General features: G+C 51.6%; 1 protein-coding gene across 2 annotated transcripts in view; it reads left to right on the top strand.

The window, feature by feature from the left end:
• Positions 1-22,444, top strand: part of VSIG4 (V-set and immunoglobulin domain containing 4) — a 30,936-nt gene extending 8,492 nt beyond the window's left edge. The window contains exons 2-8 of one of the 2 annotated variants that reach the window (XM_015423340.1): positions 1,776-2,138; positions 2,805-3,083; positions 8,710-8,778; positions 11,781-11,849; positions 13,049-13,168; positions 18,753-18,774; positions 21,706-22,444. In XM_015423340.1, coding sequence (XP_015278826.1) covers positions 1,776-2,138; positions 2,805-3,083; positions 8,710-8,778; positions 11,781-11,849; positions 13,049-13,168; positions 18,753-18,774; positions 21,706-21,961 — 1,178 coding nt within the window. In that variant the 3' untranslated portion in view covers positions 21,962-22,444. The remainder of the gene's footprint in view (positions 1-1,775; positions 2,139-2,804; positions 3,084-8,709; positions 8,779-11,780; positions 11,850-13,048; positions 13,169-18,752; positions 18,775-21,705) is intronic. The other variant, XM_015423341.1, reaches the window with a different exon arrangement.
• The last annotated feature ends 808 nt before the right edge of the window (positions 22,445-23,252 follow it).

Genomic DNA, 23,252 nt, shown 5'->3' with positions numbered 1-23,252 from the left:
CTCAGACCAAACCAAAGCAAACCCAAAGCCCTGGGCAGCTGTCAGCTATGCTGCCATGGGGGTTGGGATGTTCTTTCAGTGTCTGTGTAAATTGCTTTCGCATTCCTTTCTCTCTGCTTTGTGCTGAAATGCTTATCTCTAAAGAAGTACAGGTGGTGATGTGTGTTGTCTGCCTTCCAGGCCAGCCGTGGGAGCCGCACAATTCCCAGCTTCGCATAGTAACGCTTGCTGGCTCTAGCCCGCGCGCGGGAGGGTGCCTAATTGGCCAGCGTAGTGGGGGGTGCATACGAATGCCCTATATCTCATTAGGTTCAAGAGGCAACTGCTATTCTTAACAGTGACTACGTTAATGCATCTATGGCTCTTCAATAAAAGTATAACCTTTCTAAAGAAGTGTGTACTCCGTTGTTGGCTGTGGGTTCTGACAGCAGCCTGAGTTCTCTTGCCCTTTCACTCACAGCATTGCCCTTGGATTCCTGGAAGGGGGAGTTTACAGTGGCCAACTGAAACATAAGTGCATGCTCTATAAATAAATTATTTTTAAAACCTTAAAGGTACCACTGAATTTTCTTCATACTCTTCTTAATCTAAACGGGGCACATGCAGATGCCAGACCCACGGGTGAAGCATGCCTCTCTTATCCACCGGTGTGTCTCCTGGAAGGGTGGCAGCATCCCAGGGTCTTGTAGCTTGATTGCTGCGCAAGCATTCTGCAAGTATTCAGAGTTCGGTGGTGCCAGATTTCATGGGGGCTTAGTGCATCATGGCTGGTTGTGAAAGAACTAAAATATTGTTAGAAGTGGAGGACTTGGCACTGTCTCCTGCCTCAGATTTGAGAAGATGGCACCAAAGAGTTTAGACAGGTAGAGAGGTCAGGACACACAGAGCTTCCTTTCCTTCCTGCTATCTGATCCTTTCCTTTGAAGTAGAATGCTACTCTTAGGGGCAATCTCCTCTGCTTCTGCTCTCTCACTCTCTTCTCTCTTGCGCACACACAAAAGAAGGTGGCTGATCACTCCATCTTGCACCATGGAGGCTGGACATGCATCCAGCATCCAACACCATCTAGTTAGTTGGAGCAGGTAATCTATCCCTATCTCTTACCTGCACTCTCCAGCATGTGTTCCCTTTAATAAAAGTTGCTCATTGGCTTTAGAACTGACTGCTGACTGCGTGGCCCTTTGTAAGTCTGCTGCCACATCCAGCCCCAGCTCTGCTGCGCTAGAGCCTTTGAGCGCTCTGCTACTTTTTTTGTGGTTCCCTGGCAGTAGCAAGTCCGGAGAATCCGACAAATATCACGGGGATGTGCAACATGGGTGTTCTTTATTTGCAAGAAGTAAATGATTATTAGCAAAGAAGGCCAAGGTAGGCTGCCTGAAGTTGTTCCTGTTTTAGGTTGTCCCAGTCCAGGTTCTTAATAGCATGAAAGTGACCCCTCTGTACAAGACAGGTTTGAGTCCAGTAAGGCCTCAGAGACCAGCCAGACTTTGGGGGGTATATAAGCTCGCAAGAGTCAAAGCTCCCTTTGTGAGATCCCTGAGGAAGGGAGCTTGGACTCTCAAAAGGTCACACCCCAGAAATCTTGCTGGTCTCTGAGGTGACGCCGGACGCAAATCGAGCCATTCTGCTGCAGACCAACACGGCTGCCCCCCAGGACCACCTTTGTGCCAAAGAACCCGTGTTCATTCCCCAGCAAGCTGCCCCCTTGTCTAGAGATGGCTTTATTGATGTCAGGGAGTTGTCATCTGCTCATGGCTGTCCTGTTGTGCTTGCAGCCCTGCTGGATCTAACTGGTGTACAGGAAATTGAAGGGACCTGGAAAGCATCCGTCCGCTTGCCATGTGTATATGAACCCTCCGCTGACTTCACACAGGAAACCGTCTTGTGGAAAACCTCTCTGTCAGGTGACGGCATCAGGACCATCTTTCGCCGGGATCCTAACTCTGGGGATCAGACGCTCTTGACGCATTTCAAAAACAGAATCCGTATTCCGAAAGACCCACCTGGAGATGTCTCCCTCCTGATTGAGGACCTGGATATGAGTGATCGTGGGCAGTACACCTGTGAAGTTGTCTGGGTGGCAAGAAACAAGAACCGGATGAGAAAGGAGAGGATGACGGTCCTCAGAGTCATTAAAGGTAACCCCCACAGTCCACAGGGCATGCCGTGGGTGAAGATGGCATTAGTTTTGTGAAATTTATACTGAGCTTGCCTTATGCAGGTTTCTAAACTTTGTTTGGCTTTTCCACAAGCAATGGGGATGAAGGGCAGGAAAGGCTCCCCAAGCCATTCTCTACCCAGAAACGTGACCTTCTTGCAGATGCCGCACTCCCATCCTTTGATTTCCCGCTTTTTGATTTCCCGCCCTTTAATTTCCCGCCCTTTGATTTCCTGCCCTTCAATTTCCCGCCCTTCGATTTCCCGCCCTTCAATTTCCTGCCCTTTAATTTCCCGCCCTTCAATTTCCCGCCCTTCAATTTCCCGCCCTTTGATTCCCCGCCCTTCAATTTCACGCCCTTTGATTTCCTGCCCTTTAATTTCCCGCCCTTTGTTTTCCCACCCTTTAATTTCACGCCCTTTGATTTCACGCCCTTTAATTTCCCGCCCTTTGATTTCCCGCCCTTTAATTTCACGCCCTTTAATTTCCCACCCTTTAATTTCACGCCCTCCAATTTCCTGCCCTCCAATTTCCTGCCCTTTGATTTCCCACCCTCCCTTTCCTCCTGCATCCTTTGGACTTCAGCTGGTTGTTCCGCACCCGGCTGCTGTAGCTGCGCAATAAACGCCCTCCTTCTGTTCTCCAGTGGCAGTGACCAAGCCTGTCATCACGGCTGGGAGCCCAGGATCCATCTTGCCCAGAGGGAGGAATACCAGCCTGACCTGCCACACCAATGGCTCCCCACCCATTACATACCAATGGCTCAAGGCAGCGCAGAGAGGAAATGAAGACCGAGTCGGTCAGGATGCCGTACTCCACTTTGACAGCCTGCAGGTATCGGACACAGGAACATACTTCTGTGAAGTGGGAAACCGAGTGAGCTCGGCTGTCCAGAGGAGCAATGCCTTTCAGCTAACTGTGAAAGGTAAGGAGTCCAAATCACATATTGGAGTGATGGGTTTTAAGAAACACCATTAAAAAAGCATTTTCCAATAATTTTTTACCCTCTCTATCAGGGGTCCCCAACATGGTGCCCACCAGTACCTTTCCTGCTGCCCCCTAACAGTATTTTCAGAAACAGGGCGAGGCCAGGCAGGGCTTTTGCCTACTTGGACTTCTCATTGACCATCGGAGATCTGATTGGCTGTGCAGGTTTTTTTAAAAAAACACCAAACTGTTGCTTTTGGCAGCAGCTGCTCCCATTGCACAAGAATCTTCCCTGTGTGGCTGAGGAGGAGGTGTGTGTTTGCAAGGAAATGTTTTAAAACAATATGTTCCTTTGAAATAGTGAAGAATTATTCTTGGAGTTATGCATAACCTCACTTCCTGATGTTTTGTGGTTGGCTCCACCATCCTGTGTCAGGATTCCTAAGGTGCCTGCAAGCTGAAAACGACTGGGGACCCCTTCTCTATTTTAAGATTTCAAGTGTTCTTTCCTTGAAAATGGATCATTTCAGCATTCAGTAAACTAAATGTTTTCAGTACCCAGTATTGATCTGAGCCATTTCCCTTCATTTATTATCTCCCACAAATCCATGGAATTGCACACAAGCTGCACCTACACTTCTGTGGCAGGCGCAGCTGCCGCCACCCTCAGATCTGCCTTTGGGCCCTCCGGGTCAGCCGCCTGTCCTTCAGGCCATTCCAGATGTCTGGGTGTGGAGAGAGGCAGGGTGGGGCACGTGGGATGCTGAGCCCCTTCTCAGAGGGGCGGGATAGCTTGGGTGTGCTCAGAGAACCCTTTTCTGAATTATGTCAGAAATGCTATAATTCTGAAAAGCTACAGCAGGTCAGGTTCTGAAAATGAAACAAATAATTTCAAGTGCAGCTAATGACTCTTGTGGATTCGGGGTCCTGATGGTATAGATTGCAGAGGTGTAGTCACTGGTAAAAAAATATCCCCTTTGGGTAAACATCAGATGCATGGTCCAGCAGTATACACACATTTTGTGTACAGAAGGTCCATGGTCCCAGCTGCTGTTGGAGAAGGATCTTCTCTGCCTGTGATCCTGGAGAGCCACCCACACTCATAGCAGACCGTACTGAGCAGACCGTCTGACTCAGCAGGAGGTGGCTTTGTGTATCTTCCTGAAACCAGGCATTTCTCCAGCTGCTCATCAAGTATGGGAACAAGGGGGGCGTGGCAGAGCTGTCGAGGATGGCGTTCGCTTGATTGTACAGCTCTCTGATCCCGAAGTACTCTCCCGCTCTAAAAATCGTCTGAACTACTTAAGCGCTTATAAAACGTTATCACCCGGCATGGGTAAAACTGATCTGATCAAAAATAGAGTGGTTTCTGGTACTTCCCGCTCTATTCAAGATCACTTTGGAGCAGAGACAAACCGGGGCCTGCAAGCTCAGAAGGAGGCCAAAATGGCAGCGGCTGTAAAACTGATGGAGATCACACCACAGCAGACATCGTATTCAACGATTTTAGAATACCTAAAAAATATGGAGGCTAGCCTGGTCGATAGAATTTCCACCCTCACTACGCATGTAGAGGATATCAAGATTTCAGTAGCTCAGGCCGTGGAGAAGGCAGACTCGGTGCTGGAAAACAGCTTAGTGAATCAGGCAAATATAAAGCTTATAAGTGAGAATGTGATTGATGTGAATGACCTCCTGATTGCAGTAGAATGTGGACAAAAATCGATTAATTTAAGATTCCGTGGTTTTCCGGAAGAGGCAGAAGGGACAACAGATTTAATCTCTTTCATAGCCTCATTTATAGCACAGGCCCTTAAACTAGAAGAAGGTGTGTATCCAGTAATTACCAATGCAGCCAGGCTGGGTTCGAAAAAGATCACTAAAAAGAATGTCCCCAGAGACATTATAGCAACCATACTCAATATGAGAGCGAGGAAAAGAGAGGGCGGACCATCGCTTCCTTGAGTGCTCCAGGGAACCATCCCTCCATGAGGGACTTGTTAACAATCTCCCGTAGGGCACCTCGCAACCCCTCGTGGCCTGCTTTAACCAGCCAAGAGGGGCACGGATCAAGGTCACATGTGGTTGGACGCACAGATATGAACAACATGTCCACTTCCTCCAGACTGAGTGGGTAAAAACACACTAAACCCGGCCCCAAAGACGTGCAAGGGGCCTCAAGTTCCCTAACTGTATCAATTGTGGTGGGGAGGTCACGGCGGAGTGCCAAGACTTTATCTGCAAAATAGCTCGCAAAAGCCTCGCAGCCAATGTCCAATTCCCTAACGTTTTCCTTGCCCTGAGGCAGAGTTGTTAAAGACCGAATTACTCTAAATAATTGGGCTGGGCGTGAGCTAGCAGACGCAATCGAGGTCGCATAGAAGTCCCTCTTTGCGGCCTTGACTGCCATCCCGTAGGATCTCATAAGCATCCTATAGGATGTTCTGGACACTTGGTCGCGAGCGCGACGCCACTGTCTCTCTAGCCGTCTCAGTTCCCGCTTCAGCAAGCGCAACTCCTGAGTATACCAGGGCGCTCGCCTATCGTGGGTGCGGAGAGGGCGCCTGGGAGCGATCTCGTCGATAGCTGAGGAGAGCCGGCCATTCCAGTCCTCCACCAGCTCTTCCAACGAGCCGCCAGGGGGCCTCGGATCCCGCAGAGCCATCTGGAGCCGCATAGGGTCCATTTGGCTCCACGGGCAAGCCAAAGTCAGCTCGCCACCTAAACAGGGGCGGGGTGGGACATTCAGACAGGCCCTCAGGGCATGGTGATCCGACCATGGTACTGCCAAGGCAGCAATCCGGTCCACCATCACTCCCGCAGCAAAGATCAAATCGAGCGTGTGACCACCCCGATGTGTGGGGGCTGAAACGACCTGGGAGAGTCCCAGTGCCTCCATGGACGACACTAGGTCCATAGCCCGGCTGGAGGTCGCGTCATCAGCATGGACGTTGAAGTCACCCAGGACAAGCAGCCTTGGGTGCTCCAGCGCCCAGCCTGATACGGCCTCCAGCAGGGATGGCAGGCTATCGGTCGGCGCGTTAGGTGGTCGGTACACCAACCAGACAGCCAAACTCTCCTTAGCCTCCATCATCGCACCGACACCCTCTATGCCCGTGATCTCTACCCGCGGGAGCGCCCTGACGGAGTAAACCTCCCGAATGAAAAGCACCACTCCTCCCCCCCGCCCTCTGGTCCGTGATTGGTGAAGGACCGAGAATCCCGGAGGGGCAAGTTAGGCGAGCGCAACCGTCTCTCCTTCCTGCACCCAAGTCTCGGTCACGCATGCCGGGTCTGCTTGCTGTTCTAGCACAAAGTCTCGTAAGACTTCGGCTTTGTTATTAATGGACCTGGCGTTGCACAGCACCAATGACGGAGGAGGGTTTTTAATCTCGGCCCCACTGCTGGCCACCCTCGGGATGGGTCGAAGGCTGTAAGGACGCCGAGCCGCTCTATTTCTCTGCGCCCTTCGCTCTACATTCTGCCTAGACCCACCGCCATACTTCCCTCTCCCCAAGAGCACTGGAATTAATTGTCCATCCATCAGTCACTGGCAGACTCCGCAATGCTTCAGGCCGCCGACCGATGGTAGGTCCAGATACTCCAGCTACTGCACTTATACAAATCTATCTAAATGCTATCTATGTTAAAACATAATCCTAACTGGTCATGTCAGGGTTTTTTTCTAAACTATATTAACTAAGCCCTGACAGTCCCACCTAACAATCAATTCAACACCATACATAGCGGCACATCACCATTCTCCCCCCCAGCAGACCCACACATTCACTTCCAGCTCCAGCAGTGTTCTTAAAGTGCCAGACAGATAAAACCAGGCTCTTCGCCCCGATGTAATTTTGTTCTCCGGGCACTAGGGGGCTCCCACGACCACAGTTTCCACACCGACCGTCAGGGAGACCCCGCCTCTGCAGGTCTCCCCCCCCCCTCCACCAGGGCACAGAAACCACAAGTTGAGCCCGACCACCAGTCTCACCCAGCAACGGCTCAAAGCTCGCAAGTTCCACCCCGCTGGTAAGTCCTGCTCCATATGTCCCGTTCCACCTGGTCGTGTCCTCCAATCAGGTTCAGGTAGAGGTTTCGTTCCCGGCTCTCTCACCACCGGTCGAAAAACGATGTCCCCGCCAGCTCTCTCAGCGCCTGCTGTGGTCACGCCATCCCCCACCGCTGCCTCTGCACCTTTTCGCACACAGCCCCTATATCTTCCGGGCCAGTCCGGCCTATCCGGCCTGTTGTCCTGTCGTCCCCGCGGTCGCTTTGCAACGGTCGCTATGCAAGTCCCTGCACCACCGAGCCCACGCCGCTGGTGACTCAGCTCCCCTCCCCGGGGCCTCAATGGGGGTCTGGTTACCCGAGGAGCCCCTGTGGTGTTCTGTGAGCCCCCTCGTCCCCTCGCCGTGCCCGTACCACTCATAGAGAGTTTCTCTGCCGAGGCCAGAGCCGGATGTCTCCAGCTCGAAAGCCCTCGCCTTGCTCTCTAGGTCGGTGGTAGAAACTCCGCCGCGCTTCAAACGCGACTCCGCGGCTTCCTGGGGGCTTGGCGTAAGGCCTCACTGCTGGCCCGGTGTTTCAGATATTTCCGCATTCTCCACGTTCTCTGCGTTCTTCGAGGCCCTCAGAAGTAAATATCGGTCTGGAGCTGAATATACCTCACTCTCTACTACTCCTATCTGCTGGACAGCTGATTCTTATCAAAATAATAATTTACTAGACATAGCTTAGAGTACCACGGGGGAGCTCAGCACCAGAGCTTCACACCTTTCAGCAAGCTGCCAATATGTTTTTTCCGTGCATATGAGATGTGTCTACCTCCCCCCTCCCACCTTTCCTTAACTGGCTTGGACTCTTGTGCGCATGTCCCCCCTCACCCTCAAGCGCTCATCATCAACTGCATTCCTTTCCATGTACGCTAGCGTTGCTTTGAAGGAACCTTATCAGCCAAGGCTACAGGTGGTGCGCGTTTGGAGGCTTTTGCTTAGTCTATAATGAACAGTAGTGTGAGAAGAGAAGAATTGTTTAATCAGCTACAACCATTGCTTTCTCAAGGTTTGAGCGCGAGATGCGCCTTCAAGGCGGGCGCGGGAACCATATCTATTGGCCCATGTTATTTTGAACTTGCTTTATTATATTCTGAACAGAACATCTGTTCTAAGTACTTCATGGCTTCAATAAAAGAAAACCTTCCTGCAAGAGTGTATTTCATTGTTTGCTGTGAGTCTGACAACACCCGGTCGCCATCTTCTTCTTCCTCAAAGGCCATGTCTTTGTATGCCTTTAGTTCTGTTTCAATTGTTTTAATGATGTATTTTTGTTGGGGGTTGGTTTAAATGGTTTTAAAATGTGATTTTAGATATATCTGTTTTAAGTTATTAGCCAACTTGGTGGTCTTTGTGAAGGGCAGAAAGATGTCACGTAAATTTTGTAAAATGAAATAAATGTTTAGTTTGCTTTCCTCATTCATGTTTTCTCAAAACTTTTTGGAGGAAGCTACCCGGACGTGTGCCCCTCTCCCTAGCATCCCAAGGCATTCCCAGATAGGCCACCCAAGATTCTGTTATGAATGGAGGAGGTGGCCAAGGCTAATGCCGGGTGCTTTCTCTTGGCAGACCCGTCAGAATTTCCCACTTCGAACAGACCGAGCTCTGGGAATGCGGAGACGACCACTGCTGAAAGAAGTAAGCCCTTCTGAAGGGTGGCTGCTGAAGCAGATGCCAGGCGGGGACTGGCGTGAAGCTGCTGCTGCTGTCTTTGGGTTCTGCAGGCGGGGCTTCCTGGGGCTTTGGGGGTCTGGCTGGCAGCCAGCCTCCAATCTGCTGAAGCAGGTCTCTCTTGGGATATGGCAATCACCTCAGCCACTGCCCGCGCTCCTTTGCACAGGGGCACTCCGGGGACAGGGATCCCCGACACGATCCCTGTGGGAGCCCCGGCGCTGGCCAACACCTTTCCTGGCAGGGGGCAGGCTCAGGCGGGCCTTTTGTCTAGCAAGGCTTCTGATTGGCCTTTGGAGGTTTGACTGGCTGTGCAGATTTTAAGAAATGTTTTGGCGGCAGCCGCCACCACAGCACAAGAATCTTCCCCGTGTGCCTGAAGGTAAGATGGGGCAGCTATCTTGTGGCTGGCTCCACCTCCTGCAGCAGCCATCTTGTGGCAGTTGTTTTGTGGCTGCACCCCCCATGCTGGATCAGGATTCAAAAGGCGCTCACTGACTCAACCCAATGGGGGGCCCTGCTCTAGTGTCAACGTCCCGTTGTGTCAGAGACGCAGCCCTGTATTCTAAAATCTGCCAGTTTAACCGGTTCCAACATCCTGTCTCTGGGGAGTGTGACCAAGAAACAGAACCTGGTTGAGGAGGTGGAGCCTACGGATGCAGGCTTGATGCTTAATGGCACTTGGAGCGTGTGTGGTGCCAGCGGCAGAGAGCGGATGACCCTCCTTCCTGGGGGTGGGTGGGGGTGGAATGATCCCTGCTTCCAAGGGCAACTGCAGGTTATGGGGAGGTGGCAGTGACATCTTCCAGACAGCCTTATTGCTGCAGTCTGGGTTCCTGATGGAATCCGGTTATTTATGAGCTTTCCTCACCCCGTCTTTCACCTCCCTTGCTGCCCAAGTCCACCTCCGCCCCACACCCCCACTCCCCCCCACTCCCCTTCTGCACCCCATTTTCCCCTTTGTTTGTTCATTTGTTTGTTTGTTTAAAATGTTCTTATGCCACCCTTCTACCTGAGCAGGTTCTGCAAGGCGGTAAATATCAAAAAACACTAAAGCGTTAAAATACAAATTATAAAATAATTCAATTAAAAACACATAAGCTATGCTAGAAGCAGTAGACTTTACACAAAGGTCTGTGCCACTTTCAATTATTGTGTTCCTTACTTAGGTTTTTCTCTTTAGTTTAGTTTTTTGGTTCAGGAATTGCAGACCTGAAATATGCAACGCCATATCATACAAGCCATTTAAATTCCTTGTGCATGTTGGATTGGATCCGTATCACACCAGCATGTGCGTTGCGGACCTTTCCCACCTTCCCCTCCCTGGGAGCCCTTTCTGGCCCCAGAAAAGTTTGTTGCTGGAGCTGAGGACTCAACTACCCAAAGTCCCACCTGGGTCAGGCAGGTGCAGTGGGGACGGGGGAACGGGAGGGGGAACAGGACGAAACCCTGAAATCTGCTGGGAGTGAAGCTTCTCTGCCACAGGGAGCCAAAGGGGTGAGCTTCTTTCTTTTCTCTGCCTCACTACAGCCGTCTCAGCCCACATCTGTCCCTCCAGCCTGGCCTTAAATTTCCCTGGGGTCTGCACTGCCGGGGGGCGGGGAGGTGCGGAAGGTCCCAGTTTGCAGGGTCCAGTGTTACAGAGTTTACAGTTTAGCAGCTCCACCGCCTCCTGTGAGAGACACGCTCTCTACCTGTGTCTGCCTCTGCGTCTGGCTTAAACACTTTCTGTTGCTGGCTGTGAACGGCACACAGTTGCAGTGTGCTTTGTAAGAGGGCCACCACAGCCTCACACACGAGCAGGAAGCTTGGCCTGTGGTTGGCCACGACCTTCTGCAGTCTTCAATCAGCACAGCTCCCCAGGTAATTTCTGGCATTCAGAAAGGTGCCCAGCCAATAGAAACCAGTTGTTTCCCCAAAGGAAAGGAGGAAACAAATGACTTATTAGACTTGTACACTAGGTGGGAAAAGGGTATGTTAAGTATGAGACTTCAGGCAGCTCGTTAACAAGTGATTCAGCTTTATTAGAACAAGACAGGAACGAACACAAAACATGAGAGCAACAGGCTCTCTTTTAAACTCTCCAGGCTTGTATAACCACACCCACTGGTGAGTTAAGAACCAATCAAAATATTAACATAAGGACCAATGAAGTCGGTTCCCTCCAGAGCCTCTCTAGGGTTCTGATTGGCCTACTGCGCAGAGTAGCCAATCAGAATGTACTATTTACAATACCAGCCTTAGATGGCTGAACAAATGAAGCTCCGGCATTTATGTACATACACAGCAGGGTGGTGGTGGGGTATTGCTTTAGGTGATGGCATAGAGATCTATTGCTACAGCCCATGCCCATGAAAACAAAATGAGGAGCAAATGGGGTCTTGCTGGGACCGTGTCTCATGGGAGGTGGGAACCTCAAAGAGTGGAGGAAGAGCCCCTTGTCCCAGGGTGCTACTTTGGGACCTGCATCGGAAGCCAGGAAAAGACAGCTCAAGGCTGCAGCCCGGAAGGTGTTGACATACTTCCAACCATTTCCCCCCTCCAAAGAAACAGAAGGGTGGCAGGGGTGGGGGGAAGAGGATGGGACGCGGCTCCAGGGCTTGGAAGGAGAAGTCTTCCTCACTCCCTCCTTGGCAGGTTTGGGGGGAAAGGGCAGTGAACCAGGATCCCTCCCTCCCTCCCTCCCCCACAAACACACACACACGCAAAATGATGTGCCAGCTCTTCCCTTCTAACCCTTATTTATCGATTTAGAGCTCTGGATATTGTCATAGTTTCCCTCCTGGCTCTTCGTGAGCCAGAAGGGGGTGACTGAATAGCATCCTACCCCCTGATCCTCAGATCCTACCTCAAGCAGAGGTGGTTGTTGGACGAAGGTGGCAATATTTGTATACCAGTTCTGTCATCCCACAGTTGCCTCGTGGGTGCCAACCCCTTCTTTTCTGCTGAATCTTTGCCTTGAACCGCAGGTCTGGCTCCAACTTCACTCGAGCCTCGAAGGAATGGCGGAGTTCCAGAGCAGCCTACGGTCAACTCAGGTGTGGGAAGCTGAAAGGAGACGGGGCCAGGGGGGCTGCCCCAGTGTTACGTTGATGCTCCAGAACAGGGGTCCCCAGCATGGTGCCCGCCAAATATTTTCAGAAAGTGGGCGGGGTCAGGTAGGGGTTTTGCCAAGAAAAACTCCTGATTGGCCACTGGAGGCTTGATGGGCTGTGCAGACTTTTAAAAATGTTGCTTTGGCAGCAGCTGCCCCCACAGCACAAGGATCTTCACTGTGGGACTGAAGGGAAGATGTGGCCGCCTTAGAGGGCCTGACTCCACTGCCTGTGGCAGCCATTTTGCGGCTGATCCCCTCGTATCGTGTCAGAATTCCAAAGGGGGCCTTGCTCCACAGGCCCCGCAGGCTTTTACGTTGCTTTGGCTGATTCACCTGCCTCCCTGTGTGCACAGAATGCCAACGCCTTCAGGGCCAGCTGCTCCGGGGAGGTCGGGGCCGTATTATTACTGATCACTTGTGCTGAATGTTTGATACCCCCAGCTGTAAGCATACTGATGTGGAATTAAGTCCAGAGCATATTAATGGACTTTCTTCCAAGGATCTCAACCTTAAAGTGCAGAAGTACTCAGCCTTGCTTTCTTTTCATTATTTTGAGAGCGAATCCCATCACTAAAGCTTCAGATGGTTCACAAAACAGAGTGAACCCTAACCCACGGAAAGGACAGTGGGACATTCCAGGGCTGTTGGCTGGGAAACCCAGACCTTGTGACCAGTTGTGCCCAACAGCCTATCTAAGTGGTTTCCCAGGGACAGGCCATGGCCAACCACCTCGGAACCCCTCGTGCCTTGGAAACCCTGTGGGGCTGCCATGGGTCGGCTGCGACTTGAGGGCACTTCCACCGCCACCAGTTTTGCACCAAGAAGCCTCTAGCAGGGCATCCCACCTAACCCGCCCTCTCAAACAGAAGGGCACGTGCCAGGTGACCTTGGTGGGCAGGTGCCAGGCTCCTGTGGAGAAAGGCCATCCTTAAAAGAGGTGGGCCGGGCCATAATCATTCATGCTGCCTGGCAACAGCCCTGTGAGGCAGGCTGTTGAAGGGTTCCGTTTTCCAGCTGGGATGCTAAGATGCAGGGCAGCCTGCGGAGAGCAGCAGTCGGAACCTTTGATTCGGGGGCCCTCTCCTTTGTGAACCAGCCCCCCCCCCGCCCTGAAGTGTGGCTTCTGCCCTTTTGCTGCAGCTCCTCAGACGGCCAGCCTCCCCTTCGACGTCATCGTCCCGATTGCCGTGCTCAGTGCTGCAGCTGCAGTGCTCCTCGCCATCTTGGTGGTCGTCTTCCATAGAAGGAAGTCCAGGCCTGGTGAGTCCCTGGAAAGGGAAGGGCTGTTCTGGAAATCATGGTGGTGGAGCGGGTGATTCCCAGGAGACACTGGGGGGGGGGTCAGGAACCCTTTGAATAAGGTCACCAGGCTGTATGTAGCGGTGAACATGTTATTTCTTTGTTTCTTTATTTAAACATTTATATCTCACCTTTCCTTGTGGTTCAACGAGGTTTACAAAAATAGTTAAAAACAAATAGAATCCAGGAGTTGGAAGGGGCCATACCGACCATCTAGCCCAACCCCCTCCCCAATGCAGGACCGGCCTGAAGCATCCCTGACAAATATTCACCCAGCCTCTTCTTGAAGGTTGCCAGTGAAGGGGAGCTAAACACCTCCCTAGGCAGCTGATTCCACCTCTGAACCACCCTGACCGTGAAAAAGGTTTTCCTAATATCCAGCCGATACCTTTCTGCATGCAATTTAAACCCGTTGCTTAGGGTTGCCAAATCTGGCCGGGGGGCGGGGAACCCCCCGCTTCCGCGGCCCGATTTCCGCCGCAGGGGAATTCCGGCCCGGGGGGAACCCCGCCCCCCGCACATCGGGACGACTCCCGGACCGCGGCGACGCTCCCCCGCCGCGGGGGGAAGAAGATTTGGCAACCCTACCGTTGCTTCGGGTCCTCTCCTCCGCTGCCAACTGGGACAGCTCCTTCTCCTCCTCCAAAGGACAGCCTTTCAAATATTTAAAGAGTGCAATCATGTCCCCCCTCAGTCTCCTCTTCTCCAAACTAAACATTCCCAGGGCCCTCAGCCTTTCCTCGTAGAGCTCAGTCTCCAGACCAATGCTCCCTCTAAGCTGTGGAGTCTTGTGAGCAACAATTCTACTTTGTGAGCGACTGGCATTAAAGTTGTGAGTGAGTAGTTTGGCTGTTGCATACATTAGTTTGCTCTGGAGCCCTCCTTCCTGAGTGGAGACAAAAATGTGTGAGGTGGAGGCTAGAAAACTGTGAGCTAGCTCACACTCACTCAGCTTAGAGGGAACACTGCTCCAGACCCCCGATCATCCTCGTCGCTCTCTTCTGCACCCTCTCGATTTTGGCCACATCCTTTTTGAAGTGAGGCCTCCAGAACTGCACACACAGGACTCCAGGTGCAGCCTGACCAAGGCAGTATATAGGGGGGCTGTGACCTCCTGCGATTTCGATGCAGTGGCCCTTTTAGTACAACCCAAGACTGAATTTGCCTTTTTTGCCACCGCATCACACTGACTGCTCATATTTAGTTTACAGTCCACCCTTACCCCCAAGATCTCTTTCGCATACACCTCTCCCCAGAAACGTATCCCTCATCCAGTATTTGTGCTTGACATTTTTGTGGCCCAGACGTAGTACTGTGCATTTGTCTTTGTTGAATTGCATCCTGTTTGCAACTGCCCACTTCTCCAGAGTATTCAGGTCTTGTTGAATTTTAACTCTATCTTCTTGGGTGTTTGCTACTCATTAGCAAATTTAATGAGTAGCCCTTCATCCAGATCATTGATAAAAATATTGAAAAGTACCGGGTCCAAAACTGAGCCCTGCGGCACCCCACTGGACACCTCCCTCCAATCTGATGAAACGCCGACCTGAAATTAAACAGAAACCCCACACCTGCCCCCCGTCAAAGATGCCGGCCATTCAAACTTCCTCGAAGGCTCTGGCAATCAAGCAGGCCTTGCATTGCCCCCTGAAGACCTCCAAGGAGGGGACCCCCCTCACCTCTCTCTTCAGGGAGCCTAGGTTCACCAACGTCTGGTTTGAAAAAACCTGGAGATTTGAGGGCACAGCCCAGGTAAGTGAGGTTTAGGGAGGGGAGGGACCTCGGTAGGGTACAGCGCCATGCAGTCTACTTTCCAGAGTAGCTGTTTTATCCAGGAGAAGTGGAATAAATGTTTTAAATAAATGAACAATAAATAAATATGCAATTTATGTAGTCTGGAGGTCAGTTGTAATTCCAGGTGATCTCCGGTCCCCACCTGGAGGTTGACAACCCTAAGGGAGCCCCTTCCACAGAGCCGGAGGAGCCACGATGGAGGGTGGAGGAGGCCCGGGCGCTGGTCGATGCCAGACGGGCCACCCCCCGGAGTGGTGGGAGAGCCAGCAGAGGGCGGCCTGGTGACCTTCAAGTCTGTGGGTCAGGAAGGGCTTTCAAGGCCATCACCAGCGCCCTGAACTGAACGCGGAAACAGACCGGCAGCCAGATGTAGCTGTTCCCCAATGGGCAGCAACTGCTCCTGGTGGCCAGACCCTGGCAGTAGTCAGGCTGCTGCATTCGCAATCACTTGTAGATTTTGGATTGTCTTCAAACAACCATTTGGAAGATGGCCTTGGTTTCAGTGATGCAAACTTTGAATGCCACACAGCAGATTTGCAATCTATGATCACCTGTTTTTTCTTGACCCGAAGTTTCTCCCTCCTGGCCAACAACTTGTGGCTGTGCAGCAGGGATGACTTACTTCAAGAGGAGATGCTTTCTGCAGTTTTGTGCTGTATATGTAGGAACATAAGTCCAGTCTGTACAACCCTAAATGTAGAGGACACTTCCAAGCCCAACAAGAGCAACTTGCAGAGCTGAGAGGAATCCAAAGGGAATCCTTGCCTGAAATGAGGCCATTTTCTTACCCATGAGTCCCCAGGGGATAGAGAGAGGCTTTCCTAATGCAGGGCTCTGGCCGAGGCTTTCTCACCTTCAAGAGTCCTTCCAAAACCAGCATCGGTTCAGCTGATGTGGAGAACAAGGCTTGGCTCAAACGGAAGAACAAGGGGGCTGGTGACGGAGGCCCTCTGAAGGTCTCCTGGAGCCTCATGCTCAGAGAGGAATGTCCAGAGTCAGGGGTCGTTTAGTAGAAAAAGAGCTAGGGGAACTCATTAGCATAACTCATTAGCATATGCCACACCCCCTGACATCACCGGAAGTATGTCATAAGGCCACACCCCCTGACATCACCGGAAGTGTGTCATAAGGCCACACACCCCGCCCCCAACGGTCCCGGCCGCCGGCGCCGGCCTTGCAGCTCCACTGCTGAGCCCCATGAGGGGCCCGGCGGTGGACCTGCAAGGCAGGTGGGAGTGCGAGGAAGCCCCGCGAAGCCCCTCCCTGGCCCCAGGCAGGCAGGGGTGGGGAGAGGCAGGGAGGAAGCAACTTACCCTCCCTCTTCTCCTGCCTCCTCCTGGCTGAATGAGGGCCGGAAGCAGGGCTGCCGGAAGCAGGGGGCGGGGCTTCGTCATGTGCCCCGCCCCCTGCACCTCACCCGGGGGAACTGCGATCCCCCGCGATCCCCCCCGAAATGACCTCTGTCCAGAGTATTTCGTTCTCAGTACCCCACACCTTGCATAGGTGGCAACAAGACATCTGTGGAGGCTCTTTCAAAGATTCATTTCAGCAAAATGTATTGATTCTGTACTATCTTTTTAAAACAAAAATCAATGTATTCTCTTCAGAGAAAAAATTTGCCCTGGAAAATGTATTGAGGAAACTCCCCAGATATCGTGAATGTGTCCCCCTTCCCGATTTTATTTTTTGCTGCTGTTTCGACTTATAGCTACTGACTGTTTTTTAAATTTTAAATTTTATAAATAAACAAAAAAAAATTAAAAAAAAAAAGATGTCCACGGGGCATTTGGTCAAAGGAAAGATCTGTGAGGAATACCTGATCTCTTCCCCAACTTTCGGACAGTTGTTGTTTTATAGACAGTTAAAATTCTTGCTTGCCAAAGAGGTACAAGGAGGGATTTGGCTTCCCAAAAACAGTGGATTGCATCGCAGAGGTACCTCTGAGCCTGCTTGCCGGGGAGGGCGGGAGAGAAATCCCACTGAGTACATAAGTAATTAAAAATTATTATGGGAGAGGCAGGGGTTTCCACTGTGCACGGGGTGGGGGGGGGGGGGGGGGGGAGGTCCCCGGCACCATGATTTTACTTCCAGTGTGACCCAGAAGTGACATCATGACATCAGGGTGATGTCTCTATGGAGTTTTGGCTGGATGCTATGAGTTTTGTGTGGATGCTACAGTGTTACCTGCTGTGAACATTACTTCTTAGTCGCACCTGGAGCAATGTCAACACGCCGGGGATGGCTGTGTCTCCCCCTTCCCCCCCGCCTTCCAGCTGAAGGGGCAGTGGTCTCTCAGGGTGGGAGGTGCCCCGCCCCCAGTGGGGAAATGGCAGCCCTGACGTCCAGCCATCTCAGCACGGAGCAGGCACAGGGGAGGATGCCGTGTGTTGCCTCGGTGCCAGGGGTCATTTTGTAGAAAAAGGGGTGCAGGAGCTCATTAGCATAACTCATTAGCATAACCTATTTGCATATGCCAAACCCCCTGACATTACCGGAAGTGTGTCAGAAGGCAACACCTACTGCTCAGGCTCCACTGGACTGTTTTGGATTGCTAGCTATTGGGGGGGGGGGCGTGCAGATCTGTCCTCGCAGAGGAGGGAGAGCTTGTACCTGAATCAAACTTGGTCTTAAAGGTGCCACTGGACTGTTTTGGGCCAGGGGGCTGGGGAGAGCTCTGCAACTTACCTGGCTGTTTCTTGCTCTGACTGAGGGCTGCTCGGAGCAGGGGGTGGGGCTTGTTGCATCTGCCCGCCCCCTGGGCTCTTTACTGCCGGAGCTCCGCTCCTGTGCGCTCCTGCAGGAAATGACCTCTGTGCCTCGCTGTGCTTGGTATCCCCTTCCCTCCCAGTCCACAGTGCTGCCTTCGTGCCAGGGAGTGTGTGCCGAGCACGTGTGCCCCCAAGCCCAGCAGGTGCAGCAGCAGCGAACAGAAACCTCTGCAAAGGTAGACTCAGAGTCCGCCCCACATAAGTGAGCCGTTTTGTGACTGAAGGATACAAACAGACACCTGTCAGGAAACTTCCCTTCATGCGATCTGTGTGGAGTGGCTGGCTGAGAAACAGCCCTGTCAGTTCCGTATCTGCTGCGTCCCTCTTTCCTTCCCCCCTGGCTTCCATAGACTCTAAGCCAGACAGCCGGGCCTCTGCAAGACAGAGAAGTCTGAATGAATATTACCAACCATCATAATTTTTTTCAATTTGGATCCATTACAATAACTATAAAACATCAAGAAATAGAGCATTTTCTGTTCATTTTTCCATTTGTTTATGTCCAAATATGCAAATCCCTAACAGGAAATAGTTTTTTTCAGAGAGCTGAAGGATGGCATCGAACCATCTGTCCTGGGTGTGCACATTGACTGTTTCTAGATATTTTTAATAGTGCCTCGAAAACTTACAAAACTGGGTCTGATCAGACAGTCCTGCAGAGCTCCCCCCCTCCCAGCATTCTTTAAAACTTTCTATCTACAGCCCATTGTCAGAAGATGGTGAAGAAGAGGTTCAGTCAGCCAATCACCAGCGGCACCAATGCCATGTGACTCAGGAGAACACGAGGCGGGGGACAGACGTGGCACATTTTGGATGGGTTTTTTTGCTGCATTCTGAATGGTTAAGCCTTCCCCCCTTGAGAGGGTTCCACAGTCCTTCTGGTTTTCGCTTCACATTTTCAGTGGATGCTGCTTGCTGTTTTTAAAGGAATTTGCTTGCTGAGAGAAAGATTTTCACATAATGCTCTGCTGTTTCTTTTTCAGACCACACCTATGGAGTGACCTAGTAAGTAGCTCTTGGGCTTTGCAAGGTGGAAATGTTGGATGAAATGTTGCACAAAATTTTAACAGGCAGCTGAGGGGTTGTGAACGGTTCACAAGACATTTTTTCCTCCACTGGAAACAATGGAAGATGGGGGCACTCCCTTCTGGGGCCCATAGAATTGGCCCCCGTGTCCAAATTTTTTTTACGTTGGGGGGGGGGGGGGTTGAGGAGAGGCACCAGCAGCTATGCTACAAATTTGGTACATCTACCTAAAAAACAGCCCCCATAAGCCCCAGATACCCCCAGATCGATTCTCCATTATAGCCTATGGGGCCTGTTGACTATAATAGTCCCCATAGGCTAAAATGGACCTGAGAAAAAAAATTATTGTCTTCTTTTTTTGCACTCCCCTATTATGCTTTTCAGTATGATTTGTAACCTCCCCAGGAAGCCTTGTGATAATGGCTTGTTTCCAAATACACAAGGGGCGATTCTGCGTTGGCTTTTCCCTCTGTTGTTCTATGAAACTCACGTTGGAACAGAAATTCCCCTCCCACATTGCAGGCTGCTTTCACTCTCTTTGATCATCGGGCTTTATGGTACTCTCTGCATAGATGTATGGCCGTTCAGGGGTGACTTTGCAGTCAGCACGGCCTTGCCCCCCAGGGGTATCTGAATGCGGTTTTGAGTTGCACCTCTTCCTCAGTGTTGAGAAAACGTGGAGCGAATGCCAGATGCAGAACCAGCCAAAGAGGCACTCCTACAGGGCAGTAGATCCACCACCCTACTTCATCTTCCAGAGAGGGGGAGAGAGAGAGATTTTGCGCCCCCAAGTGTGCTTCTACCAGCTCACAGCCATGTCTGGTTCCCCCCCCCTCTTCTGGACTCTAAACACATACTCACCCCCTCCCTTCAGCTGAAAGGGGTCATTTTCTTCAAGCCCAGATGGGTGCCCTGGACACAGTCATTTCCTGACACTTAAGGCCCTTTGAGTATGTGACTACAACCATTAATAGACCATAGCCTCTGGGTCTCACTTGCGGCCAAACCCAGAGGACAGAAGCCATTCATACTCACTGGACCCCAAACCCACCACAAGTTGTTTCTCTGACACCTTTAAGACCAACAAAGTTTAATTCTGGGTATAGGTTTTCGTGTGCAGGCACACACGTTGGTCTTCAAGGTGCCTGACTGGACTCAGACTTTGATCTGTTGCTTCAGACCAACAAAGCCACCCACCTGAATCTATTTCTCCAACTGAACCTAAATTAAGGCAACAAAACTGCTCAGTATAGTAGCAGCTCAGTGTTGACAGGTCTCCTCCAAATAAGCACAGACTCCTAATGCCCACGTTTTCTCCAGCTCCTGCACTGCTGCTCAGGTCTCCTCTTTTGATGAAACATATTTTACATCTGGCTGGTGCAGGCAAAACTACGCAGCTACGATTTTTCACAAACTTGAAATAAAAAACAAGTTTGACTTTTCTGTTTTTGAAGAATGTCCAGATAGTACTTCTCAAAGTCTTCTTTTATGAATGTCTTAAAAATTATATCATAAGACTTAATTTTTAGTTATAATGTTAAGTGTCAAACCTTGTTTGTCTCCCTGGCTTCTTTATCCTGCAAGCCAATAGAGCATCTTTAAGTGAGATAGCAGGAAAAAGCTGAACTGGGAACAAAAAGATTCAGATATTAGCGACTCAGTTCAAGTATGAAGGTTTTGCTCTGACGTCGCTCCCCCCTCCTAGATGGTTTGTTCCAAAGTTCACAGAGTCTTTTGTTCACAATCTAAATTCGGCTGCTTTTCATCTGCTCCTAGTTTGCTTGGTTTCACTTTCTTGCTTTTAAAAAAGCTCTCTCGATATTTGGGAACATTTTTGCCAAAATGTTTGGGTGAAACAGGCTGTCAGGGTGCTATTTTATAATGCTGGATCTGTGCTAAGAAAACAAGAATAGGGAATCAGGAAATGCAAATAAGGGACTGGGAACCAACTTCAGCCCCATGCTGGAGAAAGGCGTCACTTCCCAAGGAGAATTTATTTCTTTATTTACTTCATCTGTGCCTAGGGTTGCCAGCCTCCAGGTGGTGGCTGGAGATCTCCCGCTATTACAACTGGTCTCCCGGCGACAGAGATCAGAGTCCCCCTGGAGAAAACGGCCACCCCAGGCCCTCCCCAGGCCCCGCCCTCCCCAGGCTCCACCCCTTCCCAGCCCAGAACTAGCAACCCGGCTTGTACCTCGCCTGCTGTTTATTACTCTGGTTGCAAAAACAGCAAGAAGTAATAAATAAATGAATTTGTACCTCGCCTTTCTCCCCAACGGGACCCAAAGCAGCTTTCCTCTGTTTTATCCTCACAACAATCCTGTGAGGTAGGCTAGGCTGAGAGAGTGTGACTGGCCCAAGGTCACCCAGCCAGCTTCCAGGGCACGAGTGGGGATCTGAACCAGGTTGCCGAGGGTCCTCTCCCATCACTCCATTCACGACACCACCCTGGCTCCTCTCGTACCTGCCTCATCATCAGCCAGGTCTTCAGGTATTTACAGAAATGTAAAAACCTGCAAACCCCGTTTCCCTGAGGCAAAGGAGGGATGTCATGACTGGTTTCCCACTTTCAAGGTATATTTCAGTTCACTGGGGGGAGGGACCAGCCCCCACCCCCACAGCCTGTATGCCGGCTTCTCTTTCAGTCACACACTTGGGGAGAGGCAGCGGGCCGGAGTAATCAGACTTTTACTGGCTAAATTGTAGCCTGCTTCCCTTTGTGCCTTTTTGAACCGGAGCCACAGATCTCAAATCCTGTAGATGGGAGGTCTTGCAGATGAGGTGCCCTGCAAATTGCGCCGTTATAGGAAGGGGCAACCCACCCCTTAGGGTCAGCTCTACAAACCTTCTCCACTTATTCTTGCATAGATCAAGCCATGGCATGGTCCTAACCTTGGCTTTCTCTTTCAGCAACAATCCTGTGTCTCTCGCGAGGGAAGAAGGCAGGCTTGCTGTGACCAGGATGTCCAGGTGTGAATCTGAGCAAGTCACCCCAAGGGTTGAGAACAACTACACCACGGAACCTACCCAAAGCTCTGAATATGTGCACATGGACACAAAGTCAGACAGCGACTACGAGAAGCTTGTGCACAAGATGGAGTCGGAGTACGAAGTGGTAGACACTCAGTGGGGGGCTGGCGTGGCCACATGGAGGCCAAGCCAGTGATGGACCTTCAAGCATGCGGCAAGAGAGGAACGGCCCTCTTCTGCCGCCCTTTCCTCGGGGGCAGCTATTAGCTTCTGTCACTCGAGGTTCACCCTCAGAATCTCTTCATTAGAGCCAGCCGTCCCATGAGTCTGTCCAGACGCGCAAAGCCAACTGAACTCCCAGCTGCCATGACAATGGGCTGTCCACGAGTGCCTGGAAGAAGAGAGCCCGTGGCCCAGACCCAGCCTGGCGCCATCCAGGCGGAGCAGCAGGCTTCTGCACGTGTTCCCAAAGGTGGGTGGGGAAACGCCCCAGCTCAGCTCTCTGGCCAGAGCGCCATGGCCACAGCACCAGCCACGAGCTGTGTCTTCGGGGTGGGGGAGCAGCCCTAGGCAGGGCTCTGCCCTTCAGGCCTCTGGGGTCAGTCAGCTCGGAAGGGCCCAACCTTTCTGAGCCTGCGGGCACCACTGGAATTCTGCCACGTGGTGGTGGTGGGCACAGCCACAAAATGGCTGCCATGGCAGATGCAGCCAGCCACAAGATGGCTACGGCAGGAGGCGGAGCCACACACACACAGAGGAAGCTGAAGAGCAGGGGGAAGGAGGGATAAATCTTTAAATATCCGGGCCGCTGCCACAGCTGGAAGGGCTCTACTCCTGAGCCTGCCTCCACTGCTGAAATCCCAGGACCCCCCCTCAAGCCCTGCCCCTGTTGTGGGTTCTGTTCCCAAGTCATCATCTGGCACCACTGACTCGACAGCACCAGACCTTTCCCCCTTCAGGACAGGCGACACGTGTGTGGTTTCATTTCCCGTTCCTCATTTCAGGCCTGTCAGCCTTCCTACTCGCAGGTCTTTTCTAGTCATTTTCAATTAGGCACTTACTTAAGGCAAGACAATTAGTCTTGGTCAACAAGCAGACACAACGATGGTTGGATTGTCACCTGCACACGGCCGTGCTACTTTTGCAAACGAGCTGCCTGGTCTTCTTTCCCTGACGCTTCTCTCCCTCGGACTGTCTGTTGGGCAGGGCAATAAAGTTACTTGTTGGTTAAGTGCTTGTCTCCCTTCCACCTTTTCTTCTCCGGGGTTAATGTTGCCAGATTTGGGCTTGTGTGCGCATCAGACTTCAAAGGTCTCCTCCTTGCACCCAGAACATTTCAGGGTTTTTCATGGACAGAGGGTGCTCTCCATGAGACAGGCCTGACACAGGGGATGGGTCTGGGTGGCACCGCGTAGGTCCCTGACCTGGGTGGCCCAGGGGAGTTCGGCCTTGTCCTATCTGGGTAGCTAAGAAGGGCTGGCCCCGGT

Source organism: Gekko japonicus, unplaced genomic scaffold (genome assembly GCF_001447785.1).
Source record: "Gekko japonicus isolate JY-2015 unplaced genomic scaffold, Gekko_japonicus_V1.1 scaffold1529, whole genome shotgun sequence".
Classification (NCBI taxonomy): domain Eukaryota; kingdom Metazoa; phylum Chordata; class Lepidosauria; order Squamata; family Gekkonidae; genus Gekko; species Gekko japonicus.
The sequence above is the reverse complement of the archived record's forward strand: the minus strand, read 5'-3'. Positions and strand labels throughout refer to the sequence as shown.